The 18,526-nt window shown below is 44.1% G+C and overlaps 1 protein-coding gene across 1 annotated transcript in view; it reads left to right on the top strand.

Annotated features, from left to right (window-relative positions):
- MDGA2 (MAM domain containing glycosylphosphatidylinositol anchor 2) overlaps positions 1-18,526 on the top strand; it is a 378,145-nt gene that overhangs the window by 242,067 nt on the left and 117,552 nt on the right. The window contains exon 8 of the mRNA XM_061462444.1: positions 15,339-15,632. Within this exon, the coding sequence (XP_061318428.1) occupies positions 15,339-15,632 (294 nt within the window). The remainder of the gene's footprint in view (positions 1-15,338; positions 15,633-18,526) is intronic.

Below are 18,526 nucleotides of genomic sequence, written 5' to 3'. Positions count from 1 at the left end.
CTTTTCCTCAGATTGTGCTTGTTATTCACTGGGATGAGGCACGCTGTGCATGTCGTTTAGAAAATGACAAAGAACACATTGGAAAGCATTTTTATGGCATAGAAGAAAAATGTTTAATAGACATCTTCTAACCCCTTTTTACCACACACATTCAAGTATATGCTTTCTACTTTTTCAAAAAGATTAAATGAACACTTTTGCCTCAAAGACTATATCCAGAGTTCCATTCTCCAAATTTTACATCACTAATACTTTGCAAGTACATGTCACATCTAAACAGCTCTCTTATGACTTTCATGGTAAATTATCATTTACATTTTAAAGAAGATCCTGCGGTCCATCTTCAGTATGATATCCCACTTGAGCACCACATCACTTCTGGCATGAATCTGGAGGGTTTGCCCACTTAAAGGGTTTCATGAAGAATGTTATATACAACAGGGAGATGAAGCAGGACTGACCTCTGGTTTGGATAGAAGCCTGGGAAGTATAGTCATGTGATTGAGTTAGAGGCCGCTTAAGTAAAATGGACTTGTGTAAGCCCATGGCACTGGATAGGAGGTACCTGAGGGAAGTAACCGGTGTCACTTTAAGGCTACTTTATTATTTTAAAAGTCATAGTGACCTAAGGAGATCCAACAAAGACTGGAAAAAATGAAATTTTATCTTCCAAGAAGGGAAGAAGGAGATGCATGGGAGTACAGGCCAGTCGTCCCCACTTTAGTGCCTGGGAAGGTCATGGAGAATGTTGTCCTAGAAAGCATGTCAACCGATGTGAAGGATCAGGAAGTGACTGGAAGCAGCCAGCATGGATTGTCAAAAGTGAACTGTGCCTGACCCAGCCTGTTTGCCTGCTGAGATAAAGAAGACTGTCTCTGGGGGCACAGGGAGGGAAAGGAAAGCTGCTTGCCTTGACTTTTGTGAAGTCTTCAGCACAGTCTTTTATAGCATTTTTATAACCAAACTGGTGAAACATCATTTGGAGAGGTGGACTGGGCATGAAGTGTGTATGGAAAACAAGGTGCAAAGAGTTGAATTCACTGATAAAGAGTCAAAAATTGTCTGTATAAGAGAAACATGAAGTATACATATACAGACCTTGAGAGACAGGAGGAAAATATTAAATTCATTTAGTTTAGTTAGTTCCTGTTTTATTATTTGCTACTTATTTTCTATTTGTGTTACTGTTCAGGGAGCCTTGAATATTTTACTTATTTTTGGTAAATTTGTAAGTATAAATCAGAATGATTTATTTTGCTGAAATGATTTTGTGCAATTTTATGGGCTTTTAGTGAACTTCAGAATGACTGTGTTGGAGTAATGTAATAAGCTTGGGGTGTTGTGGAGGGCTGCTGCAGTGGTACAGGCAGGAGCTGCCTAGCTAGTGAGCAGCTCTGTGGCATTCCGGTAGGCAGTGAGTGGACATGAGCAGCAGCAGTGGGAGCTGATGAATAGTATGTCCAGTTTTGGACTCCTGATGCAGGAGAGGCTTCAGCAAACTGGGGCAAGTCCTGCAAACACCATGAAGTTGATCATGAGTGGCCGGGGCTTGATGGCTTATCCAGACTAGAGAAGAGGCAGCCCTGGGGTACCTAACAGCAGCTGTCCCCTGCCTACAAGGGAAGTATCAAGAGGATGGAACTGGGCTCTTTGCGACAATGTGTGAAGGTGAGAGGCAACAGGCATGAGCTGAAGTTCAGGCTGAATATAAGGAGCAAGTGTTTCTCATCCAAGTGGGAGAATAGAGACGTTGTGGGATCCCCATCCTGGGAGGTTTTGAAGACCTCATAAAGCCCTGAGCAGCCTGGTCTGACCTCTATCTGGCCATGCTTTGAGATGGGGCTTGGACTAGAGACTCCTGAGCCGGAGCTCAGTTCTTGCCTCAGTTATCCCATGAAGACTGTAAGAGTGGAAACACTAATCAGTGAATTCATGGACAAGGGAACAGCCTGTCTTTTGACCAAAAGAAACTTGTTCTTCATGCGTATTAATGCACATCTTATAGGTGAAGAACTGAGAGGATAAGAGCTGAGTTTGGCATGATGGATGGCAGTGGCATGCAAACTTTGTTACCTGATTGTCAGGGTGAAGTGGACAGTGACATTTGTGCAGTCATGCGTTGTCCATCTGGCAGACAGTAACTGCTACATTGTCTGTACTTGCTGGGGAATCATTTGGGAAATTGATGGGATTTATTGGAAACATCCATTAGATGGCTGTACCTATAATCTCATCACAGTTTCTGCAGGCAGTGATGAATTATGCCAGCTCTCAAATTTACTGTCCTGTGATGCTCAGGAAAATCAGAACAGGGGAAGAAAAACAGCATTTAGGATCAGCCTTATTTAGCACCTTAAAAGAAATTCTGCCTATTGTGTGACTTTGTTACCTGATTAAGTGGAAGCTGAAATAGTTTCTCTGTGCTATTGAAGGTCATTACTGACTCATCAAGATTCAGTACTGCTGTGGTAATTATGAACATAAGGCCTAGGCACTAACATGTTTTCCAAATGCCAGGACTTGCACAGACATATTAATATCATGCTATGTGTCTATTTGCTGGGTCTGGGGAGAATTCTTTCTTCCTGACTTGCATGAGGTTCCTCTTGGGATCCCCAAGTGAAGCAGGAGGGACTGTCACCTCATGCAGCGACCACGAGATGGTGGAGTTCAGGATCTTGTGTGGTAGGACTAGTAGAATACCAAGTAGAATTGCAACCCTGGACTTTAGCAGGGCAAACTTTGGCCTTTTCAAGCAATTGCTAGGGGAAATCCCATGGGCAAGGCTGCTTGAAGGTAAAGGGGCCCAAGATAGTTGGTTGACATTCAAGGACTGCTTTTTCCGTGCTCAAGATCGGAGCATCCCGACACGTAGGAAGTCAAGGAAGAGGGCCAGGAGACCTGCGTGGCTAAGTAGGGAATTGCTGAGTATGCTCAAGTGGAAGAGGAGAGTTTACAGGTCATGGAAGGAGGGGCTGGCCACTTGGGAGGAATATAAGGCTGCTGCTAGAGGATGTAGGAAGGCAGCTAGGAGGACTAAGGCATCCTTAGAATTAAACCTGGCAAGAAGGGTCAAGGACAGCAAAAAGAGCTTTTTCAAATACATGGCAGATAAAACTAACACCAGAGGCAATGTAGGCCCACTGATGAACGGGATGGGTGCCCTGGTGACAGAAGATACAGAGATGGCAGTTACTGAATGCCTTCTTTGTCTCTGTCTACTCTGCTGCAGGCAGTCCTGAAGAGCCCTGTACCCCTGAGACCTTAGATGAAGTCAGGTCAACGGAGCGGTTTGCCTTAGTCGATGAGGAATGGGTTAGAGACCAGTTGAGCAATCTGGACATCCATAAATCCATGGGTCCAGATGCGATGCACCCGTGGGTGCTGAGGGAACTGGCGGAAGTCATTGCTAGACCACTCTCCATCATCTTTACCAAGTCTTGGGAAACGGGAGAGGTGCCTGAGGACTGGAGGAAAGCAAATGTCACTCCAGTCTTCAAAAAGGGCAAGAAGGAGGACCCGGGTAACTATAGACCGGTCAGCCTCACCTCCATCCCTGGGAAAGTGATGGAACACCTTATCCTTGGTGCCATCTTAAGGCATATCAAGGATAAGAGGGTTATGAGGGGCAGTCAACATGGCTTCACCAAGGGGAAATCATGCTTGACCAATCTCTTAGCCTTTTATGAGGAAATAACATGGTGGATGGATGATGGCAGAGCGGTGGATGTGGTCTACCTTGACTTCAGCAAAGCATTTGACACAGTCTCCCACAGCATCCTCACGGCTAAAATGAGGAAGTGGACTGGATGATCAGGTAGTGAGGTGGACTGTGAACTGGCTGAAGGAGAGAAGCCAGAGAGTTGTAGTCTATGGGGCTGAGTCTAGTTGGAGGCCTGTAACTAGTGGAGTGCCTCAAGGGTCAGTACTGGGACCGGTATTATTTAATATATTCATCAATGATTTAGATGAGGGAATTGAGTGTACTATCAGCAAGTTTGCTGATGACACTAAGCTGGGAGGAGTGGCTGACACGCCAGAAGGCTGTGCTGCCATCCAGTGAGACCTGGACAGGCTGGAGAGTTGGGCAGGGAATAACTTGATGAAATATAACAAGGGAAAGTGTAGAGTCCTGCATCTGGGCAGGAACAACCCCAGGTTCCAGTATAGGTTGGGGAACGACCTGTTAGAGAGCAGTGTAGGGGAGAGGGACCCGGGGGTCCTAGTGGATGACAGGATGACCATGAGCCAACACTGTGCCCTTGTGGCCAAGGAGGCCAATGGCATCCTGGGGTGTATTAGAAGGGCGGTGGTTAGTAGGTGGAGAGAGGTCCTCCTTCCCCTCTACTCTGCCCTGGTGAGACCGCATCTGGAGTATTGTGTCCAGTTCTGGGCCCCTCAGTTCAAGAAGGACAGGGAGCTGCTGGGGAGAGTCCAGCACAGGGCAACGAAGATGATTAAGGGAATCTCCCTTATGAGGAAAGACTGAGGGAGCTGGGTCTCTATAGTTTGGAGAAGAGGAGACTGAGGGGTGACCTTATAAGTGTCTATAAATATATAAAGGGGGAGTGTCACGAGGATGGAGCCAGGCTCTACTCAGTGGCAAACAATGATAGGACAAGGGGTAATGGGTACAAACTGGAACACAAGAGGTTCCACTTAAACTTGAGAAGAAACTTCTTCTCAGTGAGGGTGACAGAACACTGGAACAGGCTGCCCAGGGAGGTTGTGGAGTCTCCTTCCCTGGAGACATTCAAAACCCGCCTGGACACATTCCTGTGTAACATTATCTAGGTGTTCCTGCTCCAGCAGGGGGATTGGACTAGATGATCTTTTGAGGTCCCTTCCAATCTCTAGCATACTGTGATACTGTGTGATAAGGAGGAGTTGAGATGGTTAGGTCTCCTCTGTCCCTTCAGCAGATTAGAAAGGGATATGTAGCTGTGCAAGAGACATGCCAACCTCTTGAAATACTGGGAATTGCACTTGTTTAGCAAGAACGTTGTTTCTTTGACATTTTGTACTTTCAGCAGGAAAGGCATAGATTTGTGTCCTGAGTATCTTATATAAATGGACCTGAAGTAATCCCCTAGCAGCCCTCCCCTTGCCCCATCTCTGTAAAGTAGGTCACTGAATAGTGGAAATGAGAACTCAAATGTTGAATTTTTGCCCTATAAAAACCCTGTCATCCATAAAACCAACCCTTGGCAAATGTTACTTAAAGGCGGAATGGCTCTTCCGTCTGTGTGTGCATGTCACGGGTAGTCTGAAGGCAGAAGATGTTAAAACAGCAACAAAAAACCCACAGTATAATAGGCTCATGGTAAGCGAAAAAGAGAGGGGGATCACAAAAGTGTGTTAGTCTTTGTAAACGATCTTTTTCTCTGCCTTAAATATGGAATTCAAAGCAGGAAGAATATGGCTTTAGGTGATGTATGGTTTGCTCTGTTCAGTATGGCTTCTTATGCTATCTTTATCTCCCTGAAATCAGCATCAGTACAGTAAAAGATGTAACATCTGTCACTGCTGGCTTATTCTCTTTTCATCTTCCACCTGGAGGTAGTATTGTGCAGTGAAGCGAGTTGTTATTTCAGGGGGGTTATTTTACTTTATTCTCTGACTGCACTGCTCTGAATTGCTAACAGGAGGGATGGATGGGGGAGATGCCCAAGAGTCTTGACTGCAGGTGGTGGTGATCCTTCTTTTCCTAAGAGTCCTTTCTACTGCTTCACTCTTATCCAGTGTGGGCACAACTAGATGCCCTGCATGGCAAATATGTGAACTGCATTCTTCATCTCTGGGTGAACCTAAAGATGTGTTGAGTGTGTACCACCCTGGGTACTCCAAGTTAGGCGCATCACAGAGGGGGAACATGACTTTGTCCATGAGCACAGAGCAGGCTGGTGGCCTTGTGATCTCATGTTCCACCTCCAGAGCTAGTCACATCAACAAACGGATTTAGTTTTGCAGAAATTCTGCCAGAGACAGAGAAATTCTTGAGGAACTAGCATATATGAAGCTGTGTATCCTGTCTGCAGTATAAGAGGGCTTCCCCGTTAAGCTAATCAGCTATCTATTAAATAATGAACCATGACAAATGCAAGGGCCTACACCTGCGTCAGAGCAATCCCAGGCACAGCTACAGGTTGGGCAGAGAAGAGATTCAGAGCAGCCCTGCGGAGAAGGACTTGGGGGTGCTGGTCGATGAGAAACTTTACATGAGCCAGCAGTGTGCGCTCGCAGCCCAGAAAGCCAACCATATCCTGGGCTGCATCAAAAGGAGCGTGACAAGCAGGTTGAAGGAGGTGATCCTGCCCCTCTACTCTGCTCTCGTTTAGTGTGAGGTGCCCCTGCCCATGGCAGAAGGTTGGAACTAGATGATCTTAAGGTCTTTTCCAACCCTAAATATTCTATGATTCTATGATTCTAAGTAAATGTCCAGGCTGATATGTTGGGACATGTGACTTTGATCTGTATCTGAAATATATGTCCTGTGGTCGTCTTGTTCCTCCTTTGATGAAACATAAGAGACCTTCATTTTAGCTCTAAATGTTTATTAAAATCACAGTGCTGCCTCTTTGCATAATAAAAAAATGGTTTTTAGAAAATAATTAGTGATCCAATTAAGATATTTGTAAACCTGATACACTGTCCAGAGTGATCCTTCACGGGCAACCCTGAGACATACCAGAAAATAGACAGATGTTCCATTATTACAGTAAGTTGGTTATTTTTGTTGGCCACTATCTTTGGAGCTTGTCTTTGAAAAGAATAGGTGAACAGAAGGGACAGATAAATGCTGGATTTTATTAAAAGGCTTTTCTTTTAGTTCTATTTTAGTATTTAATGTGCAGAGATTTTTCTTTTTAATTCTATCTTTGGGAGCTGCCATTACTTCCCATCACAGAGCCTGGGCCATGACTGGCTGTAGGGAGGGGTTGAGGACCGGCAACATTCTGCTCTGCAGCTCCTTCCCCCCCCACCACCTGGGTTTTCCTCCCAGGAAATCTGATTCCTCCAGGATGCATTCATCCACTGTGGATTGACTTCAGCTGGGTTTCTGGGAGCAGACACCCTCTTTATTGCCCATGTTTTGCAGTCTCTTTATTCTTCCCTGGAAGGCTGTGGAGTTGGCTTATCTTCTCACATTGCATATGGCTGATGGAGCTCCTCAGCATGACTCCTGTGAGATCACTGAAAACTAATTTGACTAAATTGCTGCTGGCTGTGTATGTTCTGGGTTTAAAATGTTCCTTCTTAGAGTCTGCAAAGTAAGGTGGTATTTTAAGTTATTAAAAGTATATTGAGCTAAAAGTACTGATTCATAGAATCAGAATCATGGAATGGTTTGGGTTGGAAGGAACCTTAAAGACCATCTAGTTCCAGCCGACTGCCATGGGCAAGGACATCTTTCACTAGACCAGGTTGCTCAAAGCCCCATCCTACCTAGCCTTGAACACTTCCGTGGATGGGGCAGCCACAGCTTCTCTGGGAAATCTATTCCAAGAAGTTGTGGATGGCCCAACTTAAGTTATGGGTGCTCCAACTGATTCTGGAATTATTCTACTGTTTAAGCAGATATCTTGTCTAAGCCCCTGACATGAAATCTGTAGTTCATGTCTTCACTTGCTGTTAGAAGAGTCTTGTGCACAAGAAAACATGGGCTGCAGTGCTTTTTCTTCTTCTTTGCATATGGGCAGGAAAACTCACAGGCAACTAGAACAATAAGAAAAGAAAGCAACCTTGAAATCAAAACATGATTTTCTTACAGGTCTCTTGATCTACCTTCAACATGAACAACTAGTTAAATCCTCTTTCATGGTGGTGAAAGATCATGGAAAGGTTAAAGTAAATTCCCTTGACCTTAACTGATTTTTCAATCGTCTGGCTGAATCTGCAAGCCTCCCCAGATGCTCTTGTTTTCTTGCCACTGGAGACTCTGTCAGCATATGCTCCCTGGTATTCCCCAACACTTCTAAAAGTAACACACATTAAGTATGCTGAGCAGTTTTATCTCTGTTTACAGAGATGTATAGAGAACCTGAATAATTATAACTTGCTACCCTTCAAAGGCTATATAATTGTGATAAAATACACTCTATACCAGCTCGGCTTCCTACATCACAGCTCAGTCTGTCCTGCCTTAGCCAACCCCTCCATCATATAAGGAGTATGAATCATGAACAGGAACTGAAATGCATGTCTTGGGCAGAGGATGATTAATACTGGAGATTCAGACCTTCAGAGTCATACATATTAGAGAAGAAGAATACACAAATAACTTCACCTCTATCTCCTAACCACTACAACATAGATGCTTTAATATTCTGTTTAAATTACCTGAACAATGTGACTTCCAACACTTCTTTTGGGAGATTATCTCTGAGTAATCTCCAGTATGGATTATTTCTTGATATGCAGTTCAAACACTCCTTTGCTCCTCTTTATCCTATAATTACTAGTTATTACCATTAGTCTATTTTAAGCAGCCTGATCACACTGGCCCATGGCCTCCCCATCACTGCTTGAACTGACAGTCTTTGCTTCAGGGCCACAGCTTTCCTTTCTGCCTTTTTAAGGCTCCCAGGGAAACACAGAAGTGACAGCAGCCCTTACTTCACCAATGCTATCTGTAATCTGCAGTAAAGAGCTCAGGAGTCATACTGTCTTCCCCAAGCCTACTATGGTGTCACCACTTCTGGGGGCTGCTTGTCCTTCTCACACTGGTTACCTTGGGCTGAAAGGGACCCTTAAAGTCCGTGTAGTCCAACATCTTGCAATTGAGCAGGGGCATCAAGTAGATCAGGTTGTGCAGAGCCCCTGTAGCCCCTTTGAATGATATCTCTAAACAGGTTCTTGCCTCTGCCATTGCCTCTTTCTCATTTAATTAAGCTATCTGGAGGTTCAAAATAGGGACTTAACCCATCAGGACTTCAAAGATCTTGAGAAGACTAGAACTAGAACTAGGTTGTGTGTACCCAGATTACACAGTGAATAAATGTATTAGGCTCGTGCACTTTGGCTTTTTCTTTGAAATAGCTACTTTGGTCCAGTCCCCATTCTCCTATAGACACAGTGCCTATGCTAGATCGAGGATCCTATGGAATTACAGTAGAGCTACCACACAAAATCAGATGAAAGTGTCTAGTCCAGTTTGCTATCTCCAGTAACAGACAGACACATTTACCTAGAGAGCAGTTCAGCAAAAATAGGACAAGAATACAGTGATACCTTCTGCCATCTGACCCAGTGAGCCAGCAACTTACAGAGGCAAAGGTTGTCTCAGACCATTTTATTTAAGAGCCAGGAGTGGACATATATCAACAGACATATATCTTCTGCATGTGCCGCTGCCAGTTTCAAAAAATAATAGTATGAGTTTTTGAAGGAGGTACTAGCACTTTTCTTTTTCAAGTGATAACCGTCTGCTTTAGGAAACAGATTTAACTGCTAAGAGTTAAATTCCTCCACTACCTGCTTAGCACTTCTTGCTTGGCTGCCACCTGCTTCTGGTTGCCCCACTTGCAGCACCTTTGCTAACATACCCTTGTTTGTGCACATTTGCTCACATACCCTTGCATGTTTGCTCTTGCACCTTTGCTCATGTGCTTCAGCTTGTGTGCCCTTGTTCACCCACCTTTGCTCATTCATCTTTGCTTGTGCACCCTTGTGGTAAGTGATAGGACAAGAGGAAACAGCCTCAAATTGTGCCAGGGGAGGTTTAAATTGGATATGAGGAAAAATGTCTTCACCAAAAGGATTGTCAGGCATTGGAACACGCTGCCTGGGGAAGTGGTTGAGTCACCATCCTTGGAGGTGTTTAAAAGATTGGCTCTTAGAAACATGGCTTAGTAGTGGACTTGGCAATGCTGAGTTAATGGTTGGATCTGAAGTGTCTTTTCCAACCTAAACAATTCTGTGATTCTGTTTCTATACCTTTGCTCACCCAGACTTGCTTTCCTCCACAGCAGGCTCAGCCACCTGGTCCTGGGGCCTCCCTACATCTTCAGTCATAGTAAAGGAAGAAAAATATCAAATTATTAATTTCTCCTCCATTCTCTAATTCCCCCTTCCTTGTCTTCCTGATTTCTCTGTGGCCATTGCATTGATTTGAGTTTCTTTTGTGGCTATTTTCAGCTTTATTGCTTATGAAAACAAGTCACACACAATCAGGCTGCCAGTGCCTATCAGTTAGTGCGTCGCAAGTCCCCAAACCTTCTGATATTTTTGACCCTGTAGCTAATTTAAGCCAAATTTGACAGCAACATAGACATCTTGGAGTTAATTAAGTGCCTGCAAGTTTGTGAAAATAAATAGGTAGGTATAAAAAAGGGAAACCCTGCAATAAAACCCTCCCTGAGCAAAATTAAGTGTTGTCCTTCTTCCTAATGAGACAGTAGAGAATCAGCATCTGAGTTAAGGGGGGACCCATGGCCATAACCACTGTGTTGGGGGCAGAGAAATAAATTGTGAGAGCTCACTGTCTTGAGCACTGTCAGTCAAATGTGATACATGAAAGCTGCAGCTAGGTTTCTTTTTTACGGCTTTGCCCATGAAATGATTTGTTTTAATAGATGGCCTTGTCCCTCCTCTCTCCTTCCCTGTTTCCAGTAACAAGAACATTAATAAATACAGTAAACCATAGTAATACACTGGATGGCTTACAATGTGGGAGACGCTGGTTGTGTTGCAAAATGCCAAAGGAGAAGATGAATCAGGTTATTTTAAGGTATCTTTCCATCTGGGGTACTGATACAGCCTATCTTATCAGCCTGCCTGCAGACCTCAGAATCTCTGGTCCTTATCTTTGCAGTGTACAGTTTTGCAGTACTGTTATCTCTATTATTCAGAAAGAAAATTGAGTTAAACGGGGTGGTAAATTACTAGCTCACAGTTGCACAGGACCTTTTTGGTATGCATCTTTTTTTCTTTTTTTTTTTTTTTTATCCCCCCAAGATGCATCCTGTGCCATTCACTCTCCTTTCTTTCCAATGCCTCCAGAAGCTGAATGCAACCATAAGAAGCAGTGTGTATTTTTTCTAGATTTCTTCCTTATATGATTCATAGTTTGAGTGTACAAATTTCTGAATTTCCCCTGCCCTTTGATCTGAGATGTTTCCTGCAGCTGGCAGGCTCCTGCAGCTGGAGCTTGGGGCTGGTGCTTTCTTCCATCCCCACAGTGCAGCTCCATGGGACACAAGTCTTCGTGAGCCTTCAGTTGCAATCATACATCTCTATCTGCCTTCCTCTCTAGGTTCACTTCATGGACACACTAAATCTGTCTGTTTATTCCTCACATGACTACCTCTGCCAGTGCTGCACCACCCTCACAGGAAAGAACTTCATAATATCTAAATCTACCCTCTGTCAGTTTAAAGCCATTCCCCCTTGTCCTGTCCCTGCATGCCCTTGTCAAAAGCCCCTCTCCAGATTTCTTGTCAGCCTCTTTAGGCACTGGAAGCTGCTCTAAGATTCCCCAGAGCCATCTCTTCTCCAGGCTGAACAATCCCAGCTCTCTCAGCCTGTCTCCATAGCAGAGGTGCTCCAGCCCTCTGAGCATCTTAGTGGCCTCCATGGGACTCACTCCAACAGCTCCACATCCTTCTTATGTTGGGGGCCCCAGAGGTGGACGCAGTGCTGCAGGTAGAGTCTTACAAGAGCAGAGTGGAAGGGAAGACTCACCTCCCTTTTCCATTCCTGTTTCAAGAGCAGGTTTGGGTCAGCCTCCGCACGTGAAGCTGGCTTTGCTTCTTCCTCATCATTTGTCTCACTTCCATCAGGTGTTGCCTTCAATAGGCAGGGCAGCAGTTGTGTGGGACCACTTGCTGTGTTGAAGGCAAGCCTTGTTCCTGGCTTAGTGCTTGCAATGAGAAGTTACAGCGCTTCTCATCCAGAAAGTGGGTGATTTCTGAGGCTAAGACAGGGGGTGATTTTGTAAACCAGACCTGCTGCTCTGATGTCTGTCTGGAAAAGATGGAGTCTGGAACAGGCTGCCAGCACAACATGTCCAGAAACAGGTCTACACAAACATTTATGTGAAAGGAGAACTCATGTCTTGGACCCATCTGGACCATGGGTTTGCAAGCAGGCCTGTAGGTAGCAGTGTAGGTTGGCACAGAGCAGATAGCACACCTTTTCCCTCTTGATAGCAGGTATTTTGTTTAAAGGCTGTGACCCTGTCATGGCCTCATGGTCCTCATAGTCAGTGAATCCCTGAGGCAGGGGAAGGTTGTGCTTCCCAGGGAGCTGGAGGTGCCAAAGGGCAGGGGGTGAGAGGGAGAGCTGTGAGGGAGCCTTCAGCATCTATACCAACTGGTACATGCTTTAATCAAAGCACATTCACAGCAGGGAGCAGGTACACTGCCCAGGAATGGAGGGACAAAGTAAATGTGTGTTTTACTGCTCCAGACAAGGCTTTGTAGTATTTGAACTAAGCTGAAAACCCACAAGCCAGATGGGCTGGAAAAAAAAATGCTCAGAAGGAGGCTCTTTCCTGCAGACAGGCACTGCACGGTGTCTTTTCAAACCTTTCTCTCTAAACTGTATTTTACTTCTTGGAACAATACTTTTTTCCCAGTTTAGCCTGTGTTGTCATAGAACATTGCTTTAGAAAGTGGCCCTTTGGTATCTACTTGATATGCTCACTTTCAGAATTCCCATCATAAGGACTTGGCTGGTGCAGGTCCAGCACGAGCACCATGTACTTCACAGCAAAAGCATGGGATTTAGAAATGAGGGAGAGGAAGGTGCACGCACTTGTGGAGGACTGCAGTCAGAATAGCTCAGAAAGCCACAGAGCGGCCTTCATCTGATCCCTCTGTCCTATCCCTCACCAGGGGCTTTTGGGCATCTCCTGCATTCTCTACAAGTTATCCATGTTCCCTGGGCATTGGCCTGTGCTCAGGACCTGCTATGATACATGCAGGCATAAGTGAAAAATAAGAATGTTTTATTAATTTAGGGAATGTTTTATTAAGCAGTCTTTCTTTTTTTTCTTCTTTTTTTCTTCTTTTACTTGAATTATAAAATAATTTTTCATTTACTCTCCTGTGGAAAAAGTTATTTCAGCTTTTACATGTTCCACCAGATTCAGAAGGAGCTATTAAAGCCTTCAAAACAGCTGAGAACAGCATTTTGGTACCCATGAATGTCCCTGATTTAAGCTTTGATTCCTCACAGATTTGTCAGGTCTATAGACACAAGGTAAATCAGTGGAAAACTGGAACTATTTCTCACTGGTATGAGTCTGTGGTTTCTGTGTCTGGGGGGCTGAAAATAGCTTCTGATTATTTTTGCCTGTAGACAGGAGTTACAGTGCAGGCTGTATTTTGTCAGTCCTGGCATTCAAGGAAAGTAGCTGAGGGCAGGACAGCGTTGAGAGGTAATGCTCCTGTGAAGGAATGCTTTAAAGCAGAAAGCATCTTTCCCCATGACTCAGAACAAAGACCCATGACAGCTGAGTTTTCAGAAGGCACAAAAGGCAAGAGATGGTGGGCAATGTTTAAATCATCATTTCCCACATTTTTACCCGCCGCACAACAGCTTGTACCCCCTTAAGTAAGGGTCGATGGTGCCAAAGGCACCATGTGTGATCTAGAGACAAGCAGCTTCAGAGACAGCATTTCTATTTGTGTTGCACTAAGAGAGGAGTAAGAAATTGGCTCTAAAACTAACATAGTGTCTGGTTTAAACCCAGTCAGCCACACAGTTTCTACTCCCCCCCCCCCCCCCCAACTCTCCACTCACAGAGGGATGGGGAGGAGAATCGAAAGAATGTAACTCCCATGGGTTGAGATAAGAACAGTCCAATAACTAAGGTATAACACAAATCACTACTGCTACCACCAATAATAATAATGATAAGGGAAATAACAAGGGAAGAGAATACGATACCACCCGCTGAACGAGCCTGACCAAGCAGTGAGTGCTCTTCTGGGTAACTCTCAGTTACCTTCCCGGGCATGACGTGCTGTGGTATGGAATACCTCTTTGGTCAGTTTGGGTCAGGTGTCCTGTCTCTGCTTCCTCCCAGCTTCCCCTCCTCCCTGGCAGAGCATAAGGCTCACAAGGTCCTATGGCCAGTCTAAGCATTTGAGCAGTAACTAAAAACATCAGTGTTATCAGCTCTGTTCCCAGGCCAAAAGTCAAAAACACAGCGCTGCACCAGCTAGTAAGAAGGCTAAAAAATGACTGCTACTGCTGAACCCAGGACATATAGGCATGATGAGATGGGAACGATAATTAGACATGGCAGAAACATTCTCGTCAGCCTGGCGGAGCTTGCAGTGCCCTCTAATTCTCAAAGCTGTCACCTAAATGGCTGAGACAGAGGGGCAACCTCTGATAAGACCAATGGTGGAAGCTCACTGTGATGCACATCAGGCTTTTGCCATGGTCCTGTGACATTTCTGCCTTTGCACAGCAGTGTCTCTTCCCTGGGGAGTAAGCTTTACTCAGTGCCGAGGACTGGCAGTTCAGAGCTGTGGCTGATAGTTCAAGAGGCAGTGGGGCAATTAAAAGTCTTGCTCTTGCAAGACTGTGGAGATGAGAAAGGATGGGTCCTTGGGCATCACCAGCTCACTGTGCAGCAGTGCCAGGTATTCCTGCTCCAAAGGGTGCCTAACTTTTGCTGAAAGCAGTTGTTCACATGTCCAGCTGGATTTCTTAATGCAAAGCTCTGTGAAAAAAAAATATAACCACTTTGATAAACCTCCTGTTGCCATCTGCGTTTTGGTTTCAGGTTTTGAATTCTGAACTGATTTCTGAATTGGTATGATTCTCCCCCATTATGTGGCCATTACAGGCTGGATAAAATCAGCAAGCAGTCTGTTATTGAAAAAGGGTTTTAGTGCCAAATGCTAATAAAAAGGAAAGCCATAGCTTGCAGTGACAAAGGGCTAGCTGTGACCAGTGGTCCAAATGCACTGATGTACACTGTAATGACATATTGGCATATATAATGACATATCTGAGACACACAGGGAGGTAAGTATGTTTCATAGCTGGGGTTGATGAATCTTACTTGAACAACTTCAAGCAGCTGAAAACTTTCTCTCATAGTAGCATTGCACAGTCTTCCAATGTATGTCAGGTTGGACAGGGCTTTGAGAAGCCTGGTCTACTAGAAGGTGTCCCTGCCCATGGCAGGGAGTTGGAGCTAGATGATCTTTAAGGTCCCTTCCAACCCAAAACATTCTGTGATTCTATGTAGTCGACATATGCTGTCTGTGTATAAACTACTTCTTGATATGCAGCTATGACTGTAACAAGCAAGAAAGCCACCTGATGTCTCTGCAGTGCTAATTGTTGAACCGTCTCTTTTTTTTTTTCCTTTAAAGTCCCACCAAATTTGACTGTTCCTCAAGAAAAGTCACCCCTGGTCACCCGGGAAGGGGACACAATCGAGCTGCAGTGCCAGGTAACAGGGAAGCCCAAGCCCATCATTCTCTGGTCCCGAGCAGACAAGGAGGTTGTGATGCCAGATGGAGCAATGCAAACGGAGAGCTACGATGGGATCCTGAGGATAGTGAACGTGTCCAGGGAAATGACAGGAACCTACAGGTGCCAGACCAGCCAGTATAATGGGTTTAATGTGAAGCCCAGAGAAGCTTTGGTACAGCTCATTGTACAGTGTAAGTAGACCCTTATTTTTTTTCCCCTGTGGTTTTGCTGAGCAAAAGAAGTTGATTTATTTCTACCCTAAATACACAGAAGGAAGTCTTATGGTCATTACATTTTTCATGCTGTGTTGTTTGGCTCTCTAGTTCCCTGAGTCCATGATTATAATGTAAATGTACAAGTAAGAATTACGTAGGACCCCCATTTATATAAAAAAAAAAAAAAAAAGTGAGGTAGTCATTATTTTTCCAATGCCTAGCTTTAAGTTTCTTGACACAGGAGCAAGCACAAGAGATAGGACAACATATTTCTGTAAATGCAGATCTGATACTGATCTCGTTTGTTGATATTATGTAAAACAAGAAGAAAAAAATGAGTGAAAGAGCTGTTCTATCTTAGCTGATCTGCATGCAGATCTGCATTGTCTGCTCTGTCTTTGCAAACCAGCAGCATCAGGAATGGGAAGGAAAATATAAGAGAAAATAATTATTTTGCAAATGTTCAGTGTTTATTATTGGAAAATGAAAAGTCTGGTTTGATATGTTTTATGGGGAATAATGAGGCATTCTTTGTTGCTGTGTATCTGATAAAGTTGTTCACTAAATGAGTTTCATGTCTGTTGTATTGTTGGTACTTATTCTTACTTTTTTATAAAGTGACTTGTATAGCCCTCATTTATTCTAGTTTCAGATGCCCAAATATTGTGGCAGATTTGCTTTTTAGCAATGTTCTGTGCTCAGCACAACTGACCTCTTTTGGGGCCTCTAGGGATAAGATGCTGCAATGTACATAGTTATTACTAATAATCAACTGATTTGTTTTTTAACAAGGTCTGTTGTATAACAAATTATTTATGCGCTTGATTACTTGTTGTGATATTTGCAGTGCTTTCATCAGAGCTATTTACTGGTGTTCAGGCATAGCTTTTCATCAAAGCGTGCTACTGTCCCAAGCACCTATCACGTGTATTGATGCAAACTGGAGCCTTCTTGCTTGGGCTTCTCCTTGTTGTGGGTTCATCTGCATTAGAACTGGCATCATCCTACCTGCACTGATGTATCTGAACTGGGAGCAGAGATGTCTGGCTCCCTCTCTAGAGGTTGCAGAAAATTGCTTGGATCTTAGATCATTCTGCAGAGAGGTCTTCCCCTAGAGCATAAAAGGAACATCGGGGTATTAGTTTCCTACAGAAGGCACTTTTAAAACAGATGGATTGCTGTAGGGAAGATGGGCTCCTATACGAACAGGCTGGACCAGACATTATTCAGAGCTGTGGTAGCACTAGGGAGAACTTACTCGCAAAAGAATTTTTACTCAGGTACTCCTAGCATTACTAGTGTTTATGCCAGTGATGGTTTTTATGGTTATCATCGCTAGGACTACCTCTGACAACACACATTTTTGCTTTCAGATCTCCTATAACAAGCCATCATCATTGTAAGTGTTTAATTTTACCTGCACAGAAAAGGTGGTTTACAGAAAGTGAACATCATGAAAAGACAGAAGATAAAAGACATGGAAGGGCAGACTATAGGATATATGGAGAGTCTATCCTGTAAATGGGCATGCCACCAGGGCATAGGTCATTGTCAGAGCTGGTAGAGCTTGTGGAACTGTGTCCTGGACACCACTCCCCCACCACCCGCCCCCCACCCCCCAGCATGAATGGTGCAAGAGGAGGGTCGATGCCGGAGAAAACACAGAGAGCAGCAGCACAATTGCAGGGGTTTTCGGTTGCTTCAGTTGATCAGGTGTATTCACAGAGGCTGGATGTGGTATGCTCTGGCTGCTGCAGCTTTGCTGGGACCTGTCTTTGCCATCTCTTGCAAATGTGAAAAACCCAAGAAAAGATTAATGCATACAGTTGTAACTTCAAGAAAATCCTTGTTGTGAATACTTGCAGTAATACTCCCAGCCTGTGGCTCTTGAGACATGGGGTTGGACAGCTCGGAAGACAGTAACAGCGTGGCTCATAAAAATGATTGACTGAAACTACTTCCTCATAGATCGGTGGTGATCTCAGCCATCACATCTGAACAGTGGTGGCTGAGAAAGGTGATAATATGCAAGATTTTTTAATAGCTTGGACTGAAGATTGGCCTGTGTGATGGCTGCAGTCCTTCATGATCTTGAATGGCAGAGAGGAAACATGAATAATAAACTCAGTAAACGCTGATTTGCAGAGTCCCTGTGAATCTCTGAATAAGAACCATTGTACAGTGGAGGAATGGTTGTCATGAATAAGGAGGAGGGAAAGCGGCATCTCTCCTTTCCTGTCATGATTTGCTTTGAGAACTAGAGAAGATTTTGTTTCTAGATGCATCAGTCCTCCATCTTAGCCATTTTGTTCATGTTCTTTTGTTGTCAGTGTACATCATCTTTTCCATATGTCTACAGAGTCCAGCATGATTATTACAGCATTCTAATTTGAGGTTTTTGTGATGATGTGTGGAGGATGGCCACATGGATAATGGACATGCGGATAATGCAGGCTTCCTCAGGTAATTTAGTTCATGTATGTGGAGGGTGTTCCCGGTGAAGCAAGAGCTTCAGTAGGAAATCCCTGGAGGTAAATCCAGTCCAGCAGTTACAAACAGCAAAACCCCAAAGTAACATCTGGGGCAAGCTAGCCATCCCATCCCCACTGCCAAGAATTTCTTGTCTAAAGTTTTTAAAGATTTTCTTTTTTTCTTTCTAAAGTTGTTGGAGAGCTTCATGAGCCCAGAGGAGCCCTGTTTCATGTTTTCAGATAATAAAAGCAATTTTCAGCTTTGTTTTTTTAGTTGGGCTTTTTTTTTTTGTGTGTGTGTGTGGCTTTTTTGTGGTTTTTTTTTGTTGATGTTTTTGTTGTTATTTTAAATCCTTAGAAGCTCAGTTCACTTGGGGATACTGGACGAACAAGTATTCA

Source organism: Pezoporus flaviventris, unplaced genomic scaffold, assembly GCF_033815535.1.
Source record: "Pezoporus flaviventris isolate CSIRO_AGI_PZ_B2104156 unplaced genomic scaffold, CSIRO_AGI_Pfla_v1 ptg000035l, whole genome shotgun sequence".
Taxonomy (NCBI): domain Eukaryota; kingdom Metazoa; phylum Chordata; class Aves; order Psittaciformes; family Psittacidae; genus Pezoporus; species Pezoporus flaviventris.
This window is presented reverse-complemented; position numbering and strand designations above follow the sequence as displayed.